Source organism: Octopus bimaculoides, chromosome 10 (genome assembly GCF_046866305.1).
Source record: "Octopus bimaculoides isolate indiv1 chromosome 10, ASM4686630v1, whole genome shotgun sequence".
NCBI lineage: Eukaryota > Metazoa > Mollusca > Cephalopoda > Octopoda > Octopodidae > Octopus > Octopus bimaculoides.
The window spans coordinates 94,065,593-94,086,995 of NC_142937.1; the positions used below are offsets into that span (position 1 = coordinate 94,065,593).

A 21,403-nucleotide genomic window follows, 5' to 3' on the forward strand; every position below is an offset into this window, starting at 1 on the left:
TGAATTCATCATTATTTATATTATTTACATTTGATGGATATTTGTCCTCATCTTGTTTGTTGTTAACATGTTTCGGCTGATATACCCTCCAGCCTTCATAGATATAGAACTGAATTCATCATTCTACTCAGTGCTGAATCTCACCTTACTGCAGCACCTCTGTGCATGGCTTGGACTGTTCTCATGAGCCATTTGTCCACTCCTAGCTTCCTCAGAAACCACCAAAGCACAGACCAAGGGAACACTGTTGATGACTTTCACCTGGTTGATGGATACGAAGTGAAGCAGCTTATTCTTACTAAACATTTCTCTTCCAGTTGAAGAAAAAGTATTTAGTACTTGGACGAAGACATCAGTTATACTTCTTCTTATCGTAAAATGATATGCTTGAGAAGACCTGTTGAGTCAAGTAAAACCAATATTGTAGCTGTGGCCAGTGCCCCAACTGGCTCCAATGTCGGTGACATGTAAAAAGCACCATCTGAATGTGGTCAATGCCAGGCCCACCTAACTGGCTCCTGTGCCAGTGGCATGTAAAAAAGCACCCTCTACACTCTGAGTAGTTGGTGTTAGGAATGGCATCCAGCTGTAGAAAAATTGCCAGATGAGATTGGAGCCTGGTGCAGCCGCTGGCTCTCAGACCTCAGTCAAATCATCTAACCCATGCCAGCATGGAAAACGGACGTTAAACAATGATGATGATGATGATGATAAAAGCAAACTCTGTCTTATCAAGACACTTCCTAATCAATTGAGCTCTTCGTAACAGGTGATTATGACGCTGCTATGCCAGTCATTCATTATGTCACTTTTCTGTATAACATGATTAACTATATTGATAACTAGGCCATATCCTGTTCCATTAGATATTGTAAGTATCTCAGTGGTAATTCTTGATGGAGTATGAGATAAGAGTGTGACAGGTGAGTCTGGGGAGCAGATGGTGAGATAAGGGTTGGCTAAATGACACATGTTGGACAGGTGAGATAGGGATGGGTCAGATAAGTTAGGGGTGAAGTGGATATGACTGAGGAAACAACTCACTGAGAAGGCACAGTAATTCATCTAACGAATCCTGTCTAATCTTTACATGTATTTTTAACAAAAGTTTATTTCCAATATCTCAGGTGAGAAAGAGCTTGATGAAAACAGCCCATTTAGACTCCAGCTCACAACTCCAGACGGAAAGCGACCGTCCATATTCCTTCGCTACAAAGACAAAGACCCCGATAAAGGATATATAAAGGTCTACTCAGGTGGCTTAAAGTAGGTATTGCTCTCATTAAATTACCCCTTAAACATTTTCTTAATTATTACATTATGGGAGACATATATTAACCTTCAAAAACATTAGACCTATTAACTTAGACATTTATTATTTGTCAAAATTTTCCTCACACCTACTGTGACCTGGTCACTGACATGGTTCTTCTGCAACACAAGTTGCAGTTAGACAACAAATAATGAATGTTTAAGTGAAGTTAACAGTTTTTGTTTTTCCTTTTTGGTGATGGAGAGGCTAATATATATCTTCTACAATGTAATCATTTTAATTTCAAATCACAGCCACTGGTCAAGTCACTTCCTAGACAAATTCATTTCCAAATTTTCTTGTGTTTCTCTTTTCTTGTGTTTGAGTGAATATTTTTTGTTTTGTGTTTTTATGAAAAAAATTTATTTTCTGAATGTGTTATAATTGTGAGAATGTCCAAGTGTTTCATGTGTGACCCAATCTGCTACTTTCTTCTTTGTCTCTATGAATCTTAAACGATTATATATTGTAGAGTGTCTGTGGGAAGCAAGTTTGTTCCTATCAACAAAGATACCACAACAGACATGGTGATAAGGACAGCACTTAGAAAGTTTGGTCTGGAGGTAAAAAAAAATGTTCATTTACATTCAAAAATGTTTTCTTTTCTTTCAAATATCATTCATTTTCATCATCATCATCATCATTTAATGTCCACGTTCCAAAGTCGACCTCGGCTGAATTTGAACTCAGTACGTAGTGGCAGACGAAATACCGCTAAGCATTTCGCCTGGTCTTCTAACATTTCTGCCAGCTCACCACTTTAGACTGAATAAATATTGCAGTGTCTAGTTTCATTCCTCCAGTTTTTCAGATTAAATTCCAAGAAAACTGGATGATTAATTCTTAAAATAGTAGCAGACTGGCAAGATCAGAAGAAAAGCAGATAAAATACTTTTCAGTATTTAGTCACATCTCTTTATATTCTGTGTTCAGATCTCACCAAAGTTGACTTTAATTGCCATTCACACTGCTGGTAAAATAAAGAATACCAGTCCTCAAGTACTGAGTCAATGGAATTGCCAATAAACTTGCTTACCAAATCCTTTAGCCTAGTGACTATGTCAAACCATTAACAATATTTTTCCTAGTTTTTTCATTCCTAAATAATTTTGAAAATAAATATAAGAGAGAGAGAGAGCCATGAACTGTTAAAGCAGTGGTTCTCAAAGTGGGCAGTATTGCCCCACCCTGGGAGCAGTGGAAAGTTCCAAGGGGCATTGAAGAAAAGTGGGACAATAATGGATAGCGATTCATGTAAAAACAAAATAATGGGTTCATTGGGTTAAGTTTTTGTTTGTGAAATACAGTTGCTTTGAATTTGCTTCAGAAAGAGGTCTATGTTTGTGAGGGTTAGTTGGGGTGGGGGTGCTAACAATGTGGCCTGGGTGTCAAGTGGGGTGACAGCCCTTAAATGTTTGGGAACCACTGTGTTAAAGTAACCACTACATTGATGATTTTATTGTGTATTTAAATTTCTTAATGCCAATAGATAAAACTATTTTTCATAGTCACAGGGTGTGTGGTTAGACATTAGCTCCTTAACTATTTGATTCTGATCCCTCAGTGCCACTGCATGGCATCTTTGGCAGTTATCTTCTATAAGCCCAGGCAAACCAAAGCCTTGTGAGTGGATTTGGCAGACAGAAGCGATAGTTGTAAACAAGTATCACTGTAAATAATATATTTCCAAATCTCTCTGAGAGATTTAGAAATGTATTAGTTCTATTTTCAAAAATCAGTGAATGCATTTCACTCGAAATATATATGTTTTCACAGGCGAATAAGCATCGACAGCTAGCAAACCGTGCTACTTCAGACTGATGATGAGCAATGACTCTGAAACTAGTCTCTGGATGCTGACTTTGCTGGGCGGAGGTGCTTGTCTCCACTTTGAAAACATAAGGACACAGGAAATGTGTCCAGACCAACAGGAAACAGTGCTTCCTAGCCCTAGATAATAGTAGCATTCTTCCCTTTTATGGGACTGTCACATTAAGTTGACAACATGCTATTACAAGTATTACTGTCATGCAAATAGTAGCCTTTGTTTCCAACAGTCTGTGAAAACATGTCTGATGATAGTACTGTGTTTCAAGTAGTGTAAGTCAAACATATCTGTGAAAATAGAAAAAAACTTAAAGGAACTTATAAAAAAATAGGATTAAATTAGGAATTGATATGTTATAATTAATTAGGGAAAACGTAAAGTGTTGAAGAATATACTGGAACTGCACAGAAACAAGTATGTCCACTCACACACTTTCTCTCTCTCTATATATATATCTCTATCTCTCACTCTCTCTCTCTCTCTCTCTCTCTCTCTCTCCCTTGAACACCCACACAACTCATTTTCACTTACTCTCTCTGTCTCTTCTTTCTTTCTTTACCACACACACACTTTATATACTTATCGTCTGGCTTTGAATAAAAACTGAATTTATATTTGTTTTTTTGTTGATTTATTTCAGAAAAATCCAGAAAAATACAATTTAATAGAAGTATTGCTTGACAAAGGAGTTTCAGAACGAATGTTAGATCGTGAGGAACGGCCATGGGAACTCATTCAGCAAGCTCGTAAAGTAAGAAAACATTCTATTACAAGATTAGATAAGCCTCTCTTTATCTTCAATGCTTTACCATTTCTTTTCTGACAACTGATAAATCTCTTGCGTGATCTCTGTGATTAAAAAATATATTGAACTGATTTTTGCTTTTCTTGGTTGAGGTAACGTTGCATCTCAAGCGGATCAGTCTCTAATATAGTTCTTTGTTTTGACTTATCTGTTTTTATTTAATTTCAAGTCAGCCCTGGTTAAACACACTTAGTTGAATCATTGATGTAACTATGATGTTCTGATAATCTGATGAGCTGCTTTCGTTATTTGCATTAATTTGTGAATAAAAAATTGTATTGTATATTGCTGAGTAAACATATTACTGCAAACATGAACACATAATTTCTTGCTTTCTGAAATTAATACTAAAATGAAGAAAGTTATAAAACAGCCATGACTATATGGAAGTCATATGGTTAAACAAATCTACCTTCACCTCTCACTCCTCCTGACTTTATGAGATACACACACACACACACACACACACACACACACACACACACACACACACACACACAAGTATGTATGTATATATGAAAAAATTCTTTTAGTTTCCATCTATAAAATCCACTCAGAAAGTTTTGGTTAACCTGATGTTATCATAGAAGGCACTTGTCTAAGGTATCACACATTGGGATTGAACCTGAAATCATGTGATTGGGAAGTGATATGTATATATAGTTCTCTAAAGGTTCACTTCTATATGTGTGTGTGTGTGTGTTTAAAATCCATTTTCCATGATGGCATGGTTGGATTGTTTGACAGGATCTGGCAAGCTGCAAGGCTGTGTTGAGCTCCAATGTCAACATAGATTCTACATCTGAATTCTCTCCATCACTCCTTTAGTGCCTTCATATATATTTCTCAACTGTCTACACACACTCTTCCTTTGTTGACTTTGAATTTTCTGTCTCAATACATTAAATACCATTCCAGTCTTGTTGTCCATTCATTGTGTTTTCCCTCATAACTTTTCACTTTGTACATTCATCGAAATTCTCACATTTCTCATGGATTCTTCTCACCCTCATAGGACTCTTTGCGGCAAAACCGGATGACTCGTTTCTATATACAACAGACTGAAGACCCTCATGGTCCTACGATTTCCTTGTTTGTAGGTAATTTACCATGTGGATTATCTCAACGCCAATATGAAAAAATCCTTCTTGACATAATAGGCCCAGGTAAGAAATTGTTGCTTCCTTCATTTCATCATAGTTGTGTGAGCCGCTATTTTCTGAAGTTGATATTATCTTTTTAATATTAACTTGTTGTTTTTCTCTTAATCAATAATAATAATAATAATAATCTACCAAGCGAACATCCTCAAAAATGGAATAAACCCAAAATGTAGAACCAGTGAAAAGCAAGTCAAGACAATAGACCATACCGTTTCAGGGTGCTCCACCTTGGTTCCTACTGAATTTAAAGCAAGGCATGGTCGTGTTGGCCATTCCATTCACTGGACACTATGTAAACATTATGGGACAGAGTTTACTAAGAAATGGTTTGAACACCATCCCCTACCAATAATCAAAGAACTGATGCAACAATCTTATGGAATTTTACAGTTCCAACAGACCACACCATAAATACCAACCAGACTGGTATTATTGTTACAAATTTTAAAAATAAAACGTACCTACTAAAAGGCGAAATTGCAAGAATGTGGACTATGAGGAAAGAATCTGTCATTGCTGTCGCTGTAGGGACACTCGGAGCACTAGGAACCAAGTTCGAGAAATATGCTAAAGAAATCAGGATTGACATGATGGCAGAGCAAGCCCCAAAATACTGCTCTGCTGGGGAGAGCTAGGATTTTGAGATTGGTACTTGGATGTTGAATGTCTTTCACGACAATTAACAACCAAGTATCAAAGCTGATAATGTGTGAAAAGAGACCCTGGGAGATCTCTGGGGAATCTACTAGAACAAACAAAACCAAATGTTATGAGAAATAAAACAATAATAATAATAATGGTTTTAAATTTTTCCACAAGGGCAGCAATTTTGGGGGAGGGAATGAGTCAATGACATCGATCCTAGAGTTCAACTGGTACTTATTTTATTGACGCCCAAAAGGATGAAAGGCAAAGTCGACCTCAGCAGAATTTGAACTCAGAACATAGCAACAGGCAAAATACTGCTAAATATTTTGTCCAGCACACTAATGATTCTGCCAGCTTGCTGCTTTGTAATTGAATTTGGAAGGCAGAAGTTCCTTCCGTGTGTGTACATTTGTGTGTAGGTGCTTGTGCCTCTCCAAGAGAGAGAGAGAGAGAGAGAGAGGAGATTGTATTTATCTTAGTTTAATTTTCTTTTTCCTCCTCTCTTTTGTTGCTTGAAATTGCTTAACAACATGTAAATCTTCTAATTAATGTATTTCTTTCTATTTGTTTCCCAGAAAATAAGTGGCACTCATTTGATGTGATCTACTATGAGTATGGTGCTCTAGTTCTCATATACAACACTGCAGAGAAAGCTAGTCGTTCATTCCACATTTTAAGGGATACTATCTTTGATGATAAACAACTCCTTGCAATGTTACTACCTAATATACAGGTAAGCTCTATCTAGCCATCATTCTGTTTAACCCTTTTCTTACCATATTCCTATTGAAATGCACTGCATCTGTTTAAATTAATTTTGAAAATAATGAAGAGTTTAGTAAAATAACTTGGCCGTTTTTAAGCTTAACAGTGCAATTGCACTGCCTTTAACAAAAATCACATGCTTAGACAAAGCCCTCTTCATACAAGCCCTTCTGATGTGTTCCAGCATTGGGTCTTTCCCTAACTTTTGTATGCAAAACCAATTGGTGGAATACTCTACTGTTTAAACATCAATACATTCACACATATTTATCTGTGATATGAAGACTTAGAATCGGTTGAATTTGTAAACTTTTTTATTGACTTTTTTTTTTCCAAAAAATACAATTTTTTTTAGCTGCTTATTGATGTTTTTCTCTTTTTTAAAATTTGGGTTGATTTAATAGATTTTCTGTTTTTCATTTTTCCTTTCAGTCACATATGATTCCTGATAATGGTATACAACCATTATTGGTATTCGTAAACGTCAAAAGCGGTGGCTGCCAGGGAACAGAACTCATCACTTCTTTCCGTAAACTTCTTAACCCTCATCAAGTTTTTAATTTAGAAGCTGGTGGTCCTCTACCTGGGTAAATAATCTTTTCTGTTTTATGTGTTTTTTGTTTTGTCTTTTTTTTTTAATGCTAATTGTCTCCTATGTTTCCAGATATTTTAGTAATTCTACAAAATGTTGTCATCTGTGAATTGACAAATATTAGTAACACAGCCTGCAGTTGGCTGTCTCACATCCAGGGGTTGATTGTCTTGCAACCTACAGTGGACTGTCTTGCAGCCTGTTGTGAACTGCCCACACAGCAGCCTGTCTCTCAGACTGTCTCCTGCCATTACTGTTCTAAGTAGAAATCTTCTGTCTCTGCCTCAATGGCACTTCAGTCAATTTAACAAACAGGAATAATCTAAATAATCTATGTATGAACTTTTCTTTGGATTTATGTATCTACTGTTTCTTTTACTTTCTCTCTTTCTCTTTCACTTCTTTTGTGTCCCTCTTCTCTCTCGCTTTCAATTTAACAAGGTGTATATGTATCTGCTTGTGATGTGATAAACATTTAAAAACACAAAACAAATGCCATCACCACTCACTGTCTCTTTCACTCTCTCTCTCTTTCTCTCTCACTCTCACTTTCTCTCTCTCTTACTTCCTCTCTGTCCTCCTCTCTCGCTTTGCCACTTATTTGAAGTAAGTGTGACACACACAACAGGTACGTATAAAAAGGAAAAGTTAGCGTATTAATATTATTGATAATAATAATAATAATAAAGAGACTGAGAGCACTAAACTGGCACAAAGGAACCCTGAAAGAAGGAAAAGAGACCGAGAGAACTATACCAGCAGAGCAAGACCAAGCTTTGGCCATGAACTGGAGGGTCAACCTTAGGAATGAGCAAGTGTCTCCGCTGTGCCGCATCTGCAGTAGAGTGGATGAAACCATTGTCCATATCATGAGCGAATGCCCTAGACTTGACCAAAACCACCACAAGTTGTGATGACATGATCAGTTAGCAAAAGTGCTACATAAGAAACTGTGCAAAAAGTGTAGAGAGAGGTAAGATGTGGTATGAGCACAAACCACAGAAAGTGGGATTTTCCAATCCAAACAGATCAAGTGCTAGAACATAACAGGCTGGACCTAATGGTGGTGGACAAGGTGCACCACATGTGCTATATAGTTGGTGTTGTGTGCCCCTTTGACCCATGAATAGTCAAGAAGGAAGGTGAAAAGATGGATGTAACCCTCTTAAGTACGAAATAGCCTGGTTATGGAAAATGAAGAGGGTGAAGATAGTGCCAATTATTATTGGATCCTTGGGAAAAGTATTAGAAGGCATCAAGGGGAATATAAAGGAAATTGGAAAAGAGTGCCCAGTAGAACTGTTGCAAAAGGTTTGCCTCCTTGGCATGGCCAGAATAATCAGGAAAGTATTAGATAACTGAAAAGAACGGATAGCATGGTACCGTAGGCTGCAGGTAGGAAGCCCGCTATGCATGCAAGAGTCCAAGAGTTCCAACAAAACCTGTGATAAAGAGAAATAATAATAATAATCCTTTCTGCTATAAGCACAAGGCCTGAAATTTTGGCAGGAGGGGGATAGTAAATTACATTGACCCCTGTGTTCAGCTGGTCCTTATTTTATTGACCCCAAAAGGACGAAAGGCAAAATCAGCCTTGGTGGAATTTGAACTCAGAATGTGAAGATGGACGAAACACTGCTAACGACTCTGCCAGCTTACCACCTTAATAATAATAATAATAATAATAATAATAATAATAATACATTGGTGCAAGGAGAGAGTATTTAGTTAATTGAACTGCCTCCCCCCCACCTCCTCTCCTGTATCTAGTCTATTGATCCAGAAGGTCAACTCCAGTGGGATTTCAACTCTGAATGTAATAAATAGCTAAATGCCAGAAGACATTTAATCTGGCGCTCAACCATTTCTGCCACTGGTCTGATGATGCAGATAATGAGTGTAGTAATAATAATAATAATAATAATGATAATAAAGTCAGTTTATTAAATAATTAATAGTGTCTTTTAATTAAAATGTTATATTGCTGAATATATCTCATTAATTCTCATTAGACTAATGGAAATGACTGTGATTATGCAATTTAATGATTATACAGTTTCCATATCTCCCATGTGCAGTAGTATAGAATGTTACCGCACAGAAGTGGCACGAGTGCACACTGTTGCAGTAAGGGTACACAATGTTGCAAGGTACATAACATGCACATTGGTGCATAGGTACATGACTTGGTGCAGAAGTGCACTATGATAGAGCTATACAAACAGAGATGCACAATTTGGCACAGATGACTATGGCACTGAGGTTGCAGTATTGCATAGAAGTGTACAGTATACCAGTGATGCACAAAATAGCACAGGTGTGCAGCATGGAACAGAAGTGAGCAGGTGTTGTGTGGAAGTGCACAGTATGGCTCAGAGGTGCACAGCATGGAATGGAAGTGTCACAAGGGACATAGATGCACAGAATTATGGGGGGGGGGGCACAGTATGACACAGAGTTACACAATTTTGTATAAAATGCACAGTAACACAAACATGCAAACATGCAAAATATAGCACAAAAACTGTCATCATATAAAGACGGTTTTAAAGTGTCTTCTTTTAGAAGTTCACCTGAAAACAATTATTTGTCTGTTTTACCTGTATGTTAATGAACACTTCCTGATCAACAGGTGTAAACTATATTCCATTAATTATTTATTGTGAAATTAATTTGAAGAACACCTGAAACAGTTAGGGCAAAGATGTGTTGTTGGTTAGCCCGAGATCCACCATGAACAATCTTTCAATAGACAGGCAGGTAGTCAACCAAACAATGGATTACAAGCTAGTCTTATTTTTCTATATATAAACCATGGCATCACCGAGATGAAGGTCAGACTGGTGATAATCCAGACATGTTGCATCATCTCCTCTATTCAGTACAGTTGAGGATCCTGGTGATGGTGACAATGGAGGTTGATAAGGTGGACTAACAAACAAACGGACGAATACACTGCATTGTTGTGTAAACGAGAGAGTAGGAAGTAAAATTACTTCATTACTGAGTTTAGGAATACAGAATATTATGTTAAAGCATATATATTGACAATGTCCATAACTTCATTACGGTTTGCTTGGTTCAGCCTCTGTTATTAGAGGATTTATTCTTGACCTCAGATATACATTGGTCACAGACTTGACTCAAACAAACTATTTTGTTTCTTAACTAAGTGATGTGATTTCTTTGTCCCACTGGACCGGGGAAAGGGTGAGGGATATGAGTGAATGACAGCTGATGATATTCAGAGATCAAACTATTTGAAACAGATATAAATATTGTAAATATATATATATTATAAAGTGTAATAGCATAACTCATGGTTTCTCGATTGGTTTTCATTTTTTTTTTCTTGTCTCATGCATCACTTTGATTTTCAAATTTAGAAAATTAAAAGTGTGCTTCACTGTGAATGGACAAAGTTAGTATATAGCATGAATGTATATACAAAGAGAAATCCAATATTATCTGCACTTTTGCCAAAACTTTCTTTAGTTTGGCTGCACTTTCTTCAGTGCTCACGTACTTAAAAGTGGGACTCGTGTAATGACACAACTGAGCTTTCCCCTTCATCCCTCCAGGTCTCTTTCTGGTGTTGCAGGGTAAACATGGCTACTAGAATAAGAATAGGCTGGACAAAGTGTAGAAACACTGCTAGATCAGATCGGGGCCTGGTGCAGCCTCCTGGCTTCCCAGACTCCAGTCAAACCGTCAAACCCATGCCAGCATGGAAAACAGACGTTAAATGATGATTATGATTAAATGTGGTTCTAAGTTTGTTATTTTTTATCTTTTCAGATTATATGTATTTCGGAATGTTTCCTACTATAAAATCTTAGTCTGTGGTGGTGACGGAACTGTTGGTTGGGTTCTGTCATGTTTAGATAATGTATGCCAAGATGCTGTTTGTCAGTCTCCTCCTTTGGCAATAATTCCTTTAGGCACAGGTATGAAAATCCCTTTCTCATCTTGTCTAATGTACATATATTTATTTTATTTTTTTGTATCTATGGGTGTGAGGATTATTTTTTTTTTTTTTAAGGGTGATTGTCTGAACAGCTACTCAAGAAGTAGGAGCTGGGACTGGTTTGAGAAGCTTGCTTCCAAACCATGTGGTCTCGGGTTCAATCTCATTGTGCAGCACCTTGGACAAGTGTCTTCTACCACAGCCTTCAGCTAACAAAAGCTTTGTGAGTCGATTTGGTAGACAGAGACTGAAATAAGCACATCATGTGTCTGTGTGTGTATATACCTTTGACTTGACTTCATATGATGCTTGTAAATGAACCTCACCATTATACAAGTGATATTGTCTGTTTTCAATCTTCTGCATTTAATGTCACTGCTTCTCACTATTCGAATTTTCATCAAACTACAAATGTCCAAAAATATATATCTTTTACTATACACAAAATACATCTCCCTTCATGTAACTTGTTGTCAATAAACTAGCAGTATGACTAGTTATGTTGTGTATACTTTGATGGTAGATATCATGTACTTCAACAGTATCTTTTCAAGTATACAAGTGCGCTGAGTATATTTTATTGTAGCACCAGCATTAGAGGGTTTGCCATGACTTGTCAAGACAAAAGTAGTCTGTCAACCTTACGCTATATTTGTGATGTTTAATAAATAGAAACACATTCAATTAACCGGTAAATTACTCTTTGGCATATTTTAATATTAATATATTGAAATTCACTAACGATTAAATTGGCAGTTAAATGGAGAGTTTGAAAGAAAATTATGGGTGGGGAAATGGCTGCAAGTGTGTGTAATATTTTTGACTGATGTGATATTTTACAGCTGTGGAAGTGAAGTGGGAATATATGATGATTTCTCAGTAGAAATTGTTTGAGTTTTAATTTGATTGTTATTTTAAACAAAAATCTTTATCATGTGACTTACGCCTTTTTCACATTTCTCAGTTCTTCTTGGAATATGGTCCCTAATAATCTTTCATTTCATTTTTATTACAGGAAATGATTTAGCTAGAGTATTACGCTGGGGTCCTGGATATACTGGCGGGGAAGATCCCCTTAATTTACTCAGAGATGTAATTGATGCAGAAGAAATTAAACTTGACAGGTAAGTAACAAAATATATATTACTTTTAAAAAAATACATGCAGTGTTCTTGCCATGAAGGTTTCTATCCCACTTCTGGGATTTCAAATTTTGATTTTTCCTTTATTCTGTTTTTGGTATTCCTTGTGGAGATAAATTTAGTGAGCAATATTTGTGCTCATTCTGTGTATATGTGTGTAAATATGATGTACCAAAGTTATACTTCCTTTATTGTCCATTTTAAAACAATGATAGATTTTGTATTCCTCCACCAGTTCTTTGGTAAAATAATGTTTCCTACCATATCTCTGAAGAAGTTTAATTTTGAATACTTTTAACAACAGCCTAAATCTTAACCCAGTACACCTTCAGTTGTTTATAGTTTCCATGGATTAAACTAATTCTGCCGCTTCTGTATTTAGTCTGTTATGATAACTTATATCAGTTCCATACATTCAAAAGTTCCTTATTTCAAGGAACAGGAGAAAGATGTATACTAAGAGGGACTTACCTCAAATTCCTTATGCTGCTACTGCCATAAAATCCATTTGTCTTGCAAAGCCATGGATCCTCAGTAAATGCATTGTTTATAATTGTCCTACATGTACTAACACTCATCACTTAACGCCTTTCAGGAGCCATTCTTTATGGTTTGTAGTTTTACTTACAGTTGTTACCATTTCATAGTGACTGCTGAGTAAATATTAACCTAGCTATAGAATTATACAATGCAATATATGGGACTAAATTTATACATTTTAAACATATGTTGCATGAAATATCTGTACCTGTCAGTGACTGAGCAGCTAAGATAGTTATTTCCCTTAGTTTAGAAATCAAAGTCCCTAATTTGAATCCAGTTTGGTACAATTTACATATCCAGGAATAAAACACTTCCTTTGGGGATCAAACTGATGAAGACATAGTTTAGATGTAAACACTGAAAAAGTCTTTCATCTCTAAAGGTGAGGCTAATTGTCCAGAAAATCTCTTTTGTATTTATTTTTCGTCAAGTATCTATAGTCTTTCATTTAATCTTATTAGACATACATCATGCTGTAGAAGGAAACTCTGGTTATGAGATGCTGGGTGGATACATCCAATTTCTCCAGGTTCTTAGGACTTACAAACTGTTGCTAAGTATTAATGTTCTGTTGCAACATCAACTTATTACCTTGCATAAACCAGTGTGCATTCCCTCTATTTTGTTTTCTAATTAACCTTTCCATTTTTATTCTGTTGATAGATGGACAGTAATTTTCCACCCTAATGAGAAAGAGATGCCAGATGAAACTAAGGTTGCCATAGCAAATGATACAAATTCAGCTAACACCAATGAAGACAATACCACAATGTTTGTAATGAATAACTATTTTGGGATAGGAATTGATGCTGACCTCTGTTTAGATTTCCATATGGCCCGTGAAGAGAAACCAGATAAATTCAATAGCCGGTATGTATATGTCTTTGTATTTTTTACCATTATACACTTCTCTCTTCTTACTTAGACACAACAGACATCAGTTACTTTTTTATACCTCTTCTTTCTTTTCCTTTCTTCTCTTCTGTCTTCTCACTTGTTTTTCTCTTCTGTCTCTCATGTTATCTTCTGTCTTCTCTCTTCTTTCTATCCATTATGCAAAAATAACTGTAGTTTTTAACCATCAACTTTAAATCAATTTATCAACCGAAGTATGGTAGCAAAAGGGGATTGAATGTGTGTTAGTTACCCAAATATGTTTTATATGTCTTTTCTTTAATTATGTTTCTTGTTTTCTTCTTTCAAAGGCTTCATAACAAAGGAGTCTACATAAAGATGGGATTACGGAAAATGGTAAACAAAAAAGCTTGCAAAGATTTGCACCGTTGCATCAAGTTAGAAGTCGATGGCAAATTAATTGACCTTCCACCTGTTGAGGGTATCATCATTCTAAACATTCTTAGGTAAGCGACCGTTATTGTTGTTCTTGCTGCAGGTCTTAGCCAGGGAGCACATCTAACAACATATTAGACATTTCACTATGGCTGTTATTTATGATAAGCAATGATATATTCTAACGAAAGGAAACCAAACTTTGAAAACTAAGATTCTGTTAAATTTGTAACATTTCAGTTTTGAAAAAGTTTTAAGAGAATTGGGTATTTATTATTATTATCATTATTTTTATGATTATTCAAATTCTGCCAAAGTTGACTTTGCATTTCATCTTTTCAGGGTCAATTAAATAAGTACCAGTTATGCACTGGAGCCGATCTAATTAACTAGCCCCTTCCCCCAAAATTTTCAAGGCCTTGTGCCTAGAGTAGAAATAATAATAATAATGATTTCTATTATTATTATTATTATTATTATTATTATTATTATTATTATTAATACTGGTGGCAAACTAGCAGAACCGTTAGCGTGCCGGGCGAAATGCTTAGCAGTATTTTGTCTGTCTTTACGTTCTGTGTGTCACTTTAAAAACTATATATTTCAAACAAGAATTTAGCAGTGCCACCTCTAGCTGAACAGTTATTCTATGCTGATGAAGAGGAATAACCCAGAAATCGCCATACACAGATATTGTTTTGTGCTGAGTGGGGGTGCTAAACTCCCTTGTTTGAAAAAACAAGGATACAGATCATGTCGTATAGCCAGCTGGAGACAATGTTTCCTGGGGCTAAATATCAATAACATTCAACTACCACATTTTGTTGGCAGATAATCTTTAATCTGATGTAAATCACATTTGACAGAATAATCTGAATGCTAAAGAAAAATAATTTTGACTTTTCTTCGTTGATATTTCAGTTGGGGTTCTGGAGCCAATCCATGGGGCCCTGAAAAAGAAGATTCTTTTAACAAACCCACCCACTATGATGGCATGTTGGAAGTTGTTGGTGTGACAGGTGTGGTACATATGGGTCAGATACAGAGTGGACTACGCAATGGCATCAGAATTGCTCAGGGCGGACATGTAAGTTCTTGGATTTGTCTACCTACAATTTCATTTACATACACATCTAAATGTATTCATGCACACACTTGTTACCACATTGACACCCATACACATCTAAGGTTATTCTAAATATATATATGTTTGTGTTTGATATTCACAAGTATAGCCAAAGACAAGAAGATGAATAGAATCTAACCTAGCAAAAACCAAAGCCTTAGTAAGTAGGAAGTGGAACAAATCACAAATCCCTTCAGGTAGATGGCCTTGCTCAATCTGTAGAAAAGGCATAGGTAGAAACTCCATAAGATGTACCCGGTGTAAGCTTTGGGCACATAAGAGGTGCAGCAATATCAAAGGAAGGTTAACCGGGAAGATAGATTTTGTGTGTGGCAAATGCTCAGGGGCAATAAACACTGACAATGTACAGAAAACAGATTCCATCACATTCCAAGGGGAAACACTAGAAGTAGTTGATAGCTTCCACTACATAGGTGACCAAGTCAGTAGCTGGGATAGATGAGAGCATAGCTACTAGAATAAGAATAGCCTGGGCAAAGTTCAGAGAGCTCCTACCTCTGCTGGTAACAAAGGGCCCTTCGCTCAGAGTGAAAGGTAGACTGTATGGTGCCTGTGTGAGAAAAGTCATGCTACATGGCAGTGAAACATGGGCCGTGACTGCTGAGGACGTGTAGGCTTGAAAGAAATGAAGCTACATGACTGAGTGTAAGCGCCCTGAGAGAAAAGTTGAGCATAAAAGCATCAGATGTGGTGTGCAAAAGAGATGACTGCTGGAATGGTCACGTTATGTGTATGGATGAAGGCAGCTGTGTGAAGAAGTGTCACACCCTAACAGTGGAGGGAACCTGTGGAAGAGGTAGACCCAGGAAGACATGGGATGAGGTAGTGATACACGATCTTTAAACATTGGGCCTCACAAAGGCAATGACAAGTGACCATTATCTGGATGTTAAACTCACCATAACCCACATATGCATACTTAATCAATCTCTCTCTCTCCCTCTCCCTCTCTCTCTATCTCTCTCTCTTACCAAAAACGCCATCAAAATACAATAAAAACAAACCATTTTCTAGTTTGATGATTCAGAATTCTTTCTATTTCAGTTAAGAATTACACTTTTAACAGATCTACCTGTACAGGTAGATGGGGAACCTTGGATTCAACCAGCTGGCCAAGTTATGGTCTTACGCTCAGCACTCAAGGTAATTAACTTCCTTCTAATTAATTAGACTTATGCTACCTCCATCCAGGTAGGCCTCAAAAGTATCCTGCAATGAACAGCAACCTGGGCTCATTCACCAACAGAAAGATACAGTTACTACGTATAGCTTTCAATTGAAGAGTCATGGCTAAGGAGATTCTCTTGCCAAGAAATCACTAGAAAGTCTGGCCATAAATTGTATGGTCACTTTGTACCTACAGGCTGTGATGCATGAAACTAACCTCTTTGTAATTCATGGATGTTCCGCATGCTTTTGGGTTGTTTTTTTTTCCTTTTTACAATAGTTTGGTCAGGAAGAAGGGATTCTGTACTCCAAGATTAGGAAGATCAACAAACGAAACACTTTACAGCGACAACTTAATTTTTTTTCATTTGCTTTTGTCTTAAACAATACATATTTCTTATTTCATTTTACCATTTTTTTTTTTCAAAAATAAAAATTCTGCAGTGACAGCCATTTCAGAGAGAACGCAATTATTCATTTACTCTGCATATTTTTGAATATTTATATATAAGCACATGTGTGGCTGTGTGATTAAGAAGCTTGCTTCCCAACTATGTGGTCATGGGTTCAATTCAATTACACAGTACCTTAGGCAAATGTCTTCTGCTCTAGCCCTGAGCCAATTGAAGCCTTGTGAGTGGATTTGGCAGGTGGAAACTGAAAGAAACCCATTGTTGCCTGCTTGCCTGTTGCTAGCCATCTGCTTATCTGTCGTGTGTCTGGCTGTATTTATAATGGTCATCCTAACTAGAAGAACAGACATACCATAGGAGTAATTTCTACCTGTGGAGGTTGCCTGCTGTCCAGTTGAACCTTCAGTGACACAGCTCAGGTTGGAGGGCGAATGGAAATCCATCTATCACTTTTTGACAGGACAAAGAAATTTCTTTTGAGCCTGTTCAACCAGTGGTGGATCAGCTGAGTGAGAATCCTTAGATTCAGTTTCGAATCTCAACTCAGAAAATGAAGTGTTAGATTTTACAAGTATATATTTTTCTGAATGTTGACTGTTACTTTTATAATTGTTGTTTTCTGAAATGTTTGTGCCAGTTGTAATCTTAATTCTGACATTGCTAACATGGAAGTTCTGTTGTTTCATATCCAGGCCACAATGTTAAAGAAAAGTAAGAATAAAATCAAGAGGCGAAATACAGAACCAAGTATTTTCTTCCCCGATAATGAGCAGACCAAAACTACCCACTCTCCTAATGAGGAGAGCAGGCCACTTTAACAGAGTACGTACACATTTACCTCCCTTCCTTTCCAAGTTTCTTATTTGAGCTAAAAATAATCTTTACTTCTCTACGTAACACTGTTTAACTAACAACACTAATAAATAACTTATCACAACACCATTTTGTGCTTGAGTGTTACTATAGCAACAGTTCTCAGCTACATCTGTGATCTGGCTACATCTTTGAGGTTGTCCTCTTTTAAGTTTGCACAATATTGAACTCATAGACAAAGTAGAGATGCATCAATTTGTAAATTTTATCTCAAAGTTCAAAACATTATCACTTTGTCTTGGTTACTGGAAGACTTGTAAATAAGAGAGGAAAATAACCAAATAATTTTACCAATTAATGTTAGAGCTAAGTATTCCTAAACACTTGACCATCTTGTGTAGTGGTCATGTGTCCTTTAATACTTGACCAGCTGATATAGTGGTCTGCAAAGACCTTGCTGACATGAGATGAAAAGATAAAAGGCTATGCATTAAATTCACAAACTTTTTATTAAAGAAAATGTCAAAAGGCAGAAATGCCATGCTTTCTCAAAGATTCTGCTGAGGCCATGCTTTCTGTAGACAGTCTTTTGTGTGGTGAGTGGTAAAGCAGGATATTATTAGAAATATTGTGAGAATTAAGGTGAGAAAGGTCTTGTTTGATTTAGTAGAGAGTGATACTGTCTGATTCTTTTGATTCCAATGAAATGAGTGTGAAAACATTGAAGTACCTCAACTCATGTGTAACTTCTGTACTTGACTGGAGTACAAACATGTTGTTGTTCATGGCACTCTGTAGGTTATGACAACAAGGGTTCCAGTCGATCTGATCAACAGAACAGCCCTGCTCGTGAAATTAACGTGCAAGTGGCTGAGCACTCCACAGACACCTGCACCCTTAACATACTTCTCGGGGATATTCAGCGTGACAGTGTGACAAGGCTGGCCCCTTTGAAATACGGGTACAACAGAAACAGGAAGAAAGAGTGAGAGAAGGTTGTGGTGAAAGAGTACAGCAGGGTTCGCCACCATCCCCTGCCGGAGCCTCGTGGAGCTTTAGGTGTTTTCGCTCAATAAACACTCACAACGCCTGGTCTAGGAATTGAAGCTGCAATCCTATGACTGTGAGTCCGCTGCCCTAACCACTGGGCCATTGCACCTCCACATGTTATAGTTACTCTCTACTGCACTCAACTTGAATCCCAAAATAACAGTTATTCTCTAATTCTTAAACTGTGCAAGAACACATTTATAAGAATTATCATTGCTTTTTAACCAAATATAACAGTTATTCTTACTTTTTAACTACTGTACTCTGTGAGAGTACAATTATAACAGTTGCTACCCTCTAACCAAGCATAAAAGCTATTTACACTCTCTAACCAAATACATTGTTGTTACTGTTGTTATTACATTTCTTTGTTTACAACATGCTCGCAAGTGTCTCGAGTTTACTACAGTGTTTTTTGTTTTGTTCTCTTCTATTTCAGCCTTCCCCCAAGCAACGGTGATGGCACTGTGTTTGTCCTGTAAATCTAGAGTGTAAATAAAATAAAACATTATTTGGTAGTTAAAAAAATTAAAAGAAAAAAGTCACTTTTAGATCCTTGCTGAAAAGAATAATAAAAAAAAACAGAAAAAAAAAAGAAAAAAGAACAAAATGCAAAAATATCAGCTGTTGTCATTGAGGTGGTCACCAGCTGTTGGTACGGTGACCACCATTGCTGACAATGTGGTGATCCCTGCACTGTTAATGTGCCGGTCATCATATTGTAGTGATCACCATGCAACCGTTGTGGTGGTCACCAGCTGTCTCCTAGGTATGCAACATACATGAATACTGGATGTGTCTGTGTGCACAACAACAACAACAAACAAATTGACACAAACAAACAAGCGAATACACACACACACACACACACACACACACACACACACACACACAAACACACATACACACACACATACATGCATACGTTTGCAGTCATTTACACAGATGCACACACAACTACACACACATGCAACCATGCATGCATATTCGCATCAATTGCAATCTTTTACGTTTTATGTATTAAATGTATATTCTGTTGAAAAAAAAAAAAGATCCCGTGCCTATGGAGGACACCAAGGATATTTGACGGAAACAAATATATATATATACATATATATATATATAAATACATATATAATATATAATATATGACATATATATATATATATATATATATATATATATATATATAAGCTATCTTTGTCCAGCAAGCTGTGGAGGGAACTACAGCATGGCCGTTCACCTGAGCCTTTATTGTCTGTCTGTTTGTCTAGATTGTGGGCCAACATTGTTCTGTATACAACAGATAGATCCCTGATACAAGGCCAGGTGGATAACTTGAGTCTCCTTGCTCAACAAATCAAATGCATTGCTCACCCACCCTTCGCAACCCCTCCTTAACCACCTAATTAACAAAAAAAAAAATTCTATAAAAAAAAATATATAATGACTTATTATAGAGAATATACAAAAGAAAGCATACAGGCTCACACACACAAATACAAACACACGCACGTCATTATCAGTGATGATTATAATTTATACACACACACACACACACACACACACACACACACACACACATTCACACACACATACTCACTCACACACGTGTATATATATATATTATATATATGCATACGTAAAAAGAAATGAAAAATATCTTAAAATTCCACTTCCCCCACAAAAAAGTGACTTGATACAAAGGAAATATAAACATTGTTTGTCTGAGAGACATTTCTGGTGAAAGTAGAAGAGATGGTGAAGGTTTGATACGAGAGACACGCAAAATATTGGTTTGAAAATAAGAACTAAAGAAAATAGTTATATTAATGTGTGAGACAATTAAAAAAAAAGAGGAAACATGTATGTATGCATGGAAATATATATATATATGCATGTGTGTATATATATACATATATGTATGCGTGTTTTACACACACATATATATTACATATATATATATGTATTTATATATATATAAATGCATACATATATACATGTAGCAGCACATAGTCGCACATTAAAATGCATGGATGTAAGAATGAGCTTTAATTAAGTGTGATAATTGGTGACTAATGCTACCACGACAACCCACATTACTAGACCTAATTATGTCAGGTAGCTAAAATAGATGGACACTTAACAACAACAACAACAAAATACCCTCACTCTGCAAAAAAAAAAATACAAAAATCAACCAAAACTCCCCCTAAAATTCCAGAAAAGAAAAAACTAATCTTAACCGATCATGTCCCTAATGTTCTATTTTATCATGATATGTCCGTGTTTCTCCCCAGCCTCCATGTCTTATTAATATTATTATTACTGTTATTATTATTAATAGAAATTATTATTTTCTTGTACCTGATCATGTCCACCCCTCCATATTTGTTCTATTGGTCATGTCTTCCCATGTTCTATTTTATTATTATGTCCCTCTAACATCCATCCCTCTGTCTCTGCGTTCTGTTGATCATGGCCCAGTCACTGCTCCCTCCCTTCCCCTCCTTGCTCTAATGTTGTTGGGGTTTTTTTTTTTTTTTTTTGATGTCTAATGTATAACTCTAATTTACCTTGTTGAGGGAAAAATATTATCACTTAATCTGTGATCTAATTTCTTTCTCTGTGAAGAAAGATTCTATTTGGCATTCAGCCCTACAAACATCTGCAGTAAGACTTTCAAAGCATTCACTCCAATACTACCATATTTCCAACATGACTTTTTACTCCAAGACTTATTTATTCTTTTTCATTT

At 36.4% G+C, this 21,403-nt stretch overlaps 1 protein-coding gene across 5 annotated transcripts in view; it reads left to right on the forward strand.

Annotated features, from left to right (window-relative positions):
• LOC106876563 (diacylglycerol kinase theta) overlaps window positions 1–21,403 on the forward strand; it is a 158,920-nt gene that overhangs the window by 116,614 nt on the left and 20,903 nt on the right. For 3 of the 5 annotated variants that reach the window (XM_052971374.2, XM_052971376.2, XM_089359025.1), the window contains 14 exons: window positions 1,128–1,266; window positions 1,785–1,875; window positions 3,781–3,891; window positions 4,961–5,111; window positions 6,332–6,489; window positions 6,954–7,108; window positions 10,912–11,060; window positions 12,096–12,204; window positions 13,429–13,635; window positions 13,971–14,126; window positions 14,977–15,142; window positions 16,247–16,345; window positions 17,475–17,604; window positions 19,085–20,851. In XM_052971374.2, the coding sequence (XP_052827334.1) occupies window positions 1,128–1,266; window positions 1,785–1,875; window positions 3,781–3,891; window positions 4,961–5,111; window positions 6,332–6,489; window positions 6,954–7,108; window positions 10,912–11,060; window positions 12,096–12,204; window positions 13,429–13,635; window positions 13,971–14,126; window positions 14,977–15,142; window positions 16,247–16,345; window positions 17,475–17,600 (1,817 nt within the window). In that variant the 3' untranslated portion in view covers window positions 17,601–17,604; window positions 19,085–20,851. Of the gene's footprint in view, window positions 1–1,127; window positions 1,267–1,784; window positions 1,876–3,780; window positions 3,892–4,960; window positions 5,112–6,331; window positions 6,490–6,953; window positions 7,109–10,911; window positions 11,061–12,095; window positions 12,205–13,428; window positions 13,636–13,970; window positions 14,127–14,976; window positions 15,143–16,246; window positions 16,346–17,474; window positions 17,605–19,084; window positions 20,852–21,403 lie in introns of those variants that run through there. The other 2 variants (XM_089359024.1, XM_052971375.2) reach the window with 1 other exon arrangement.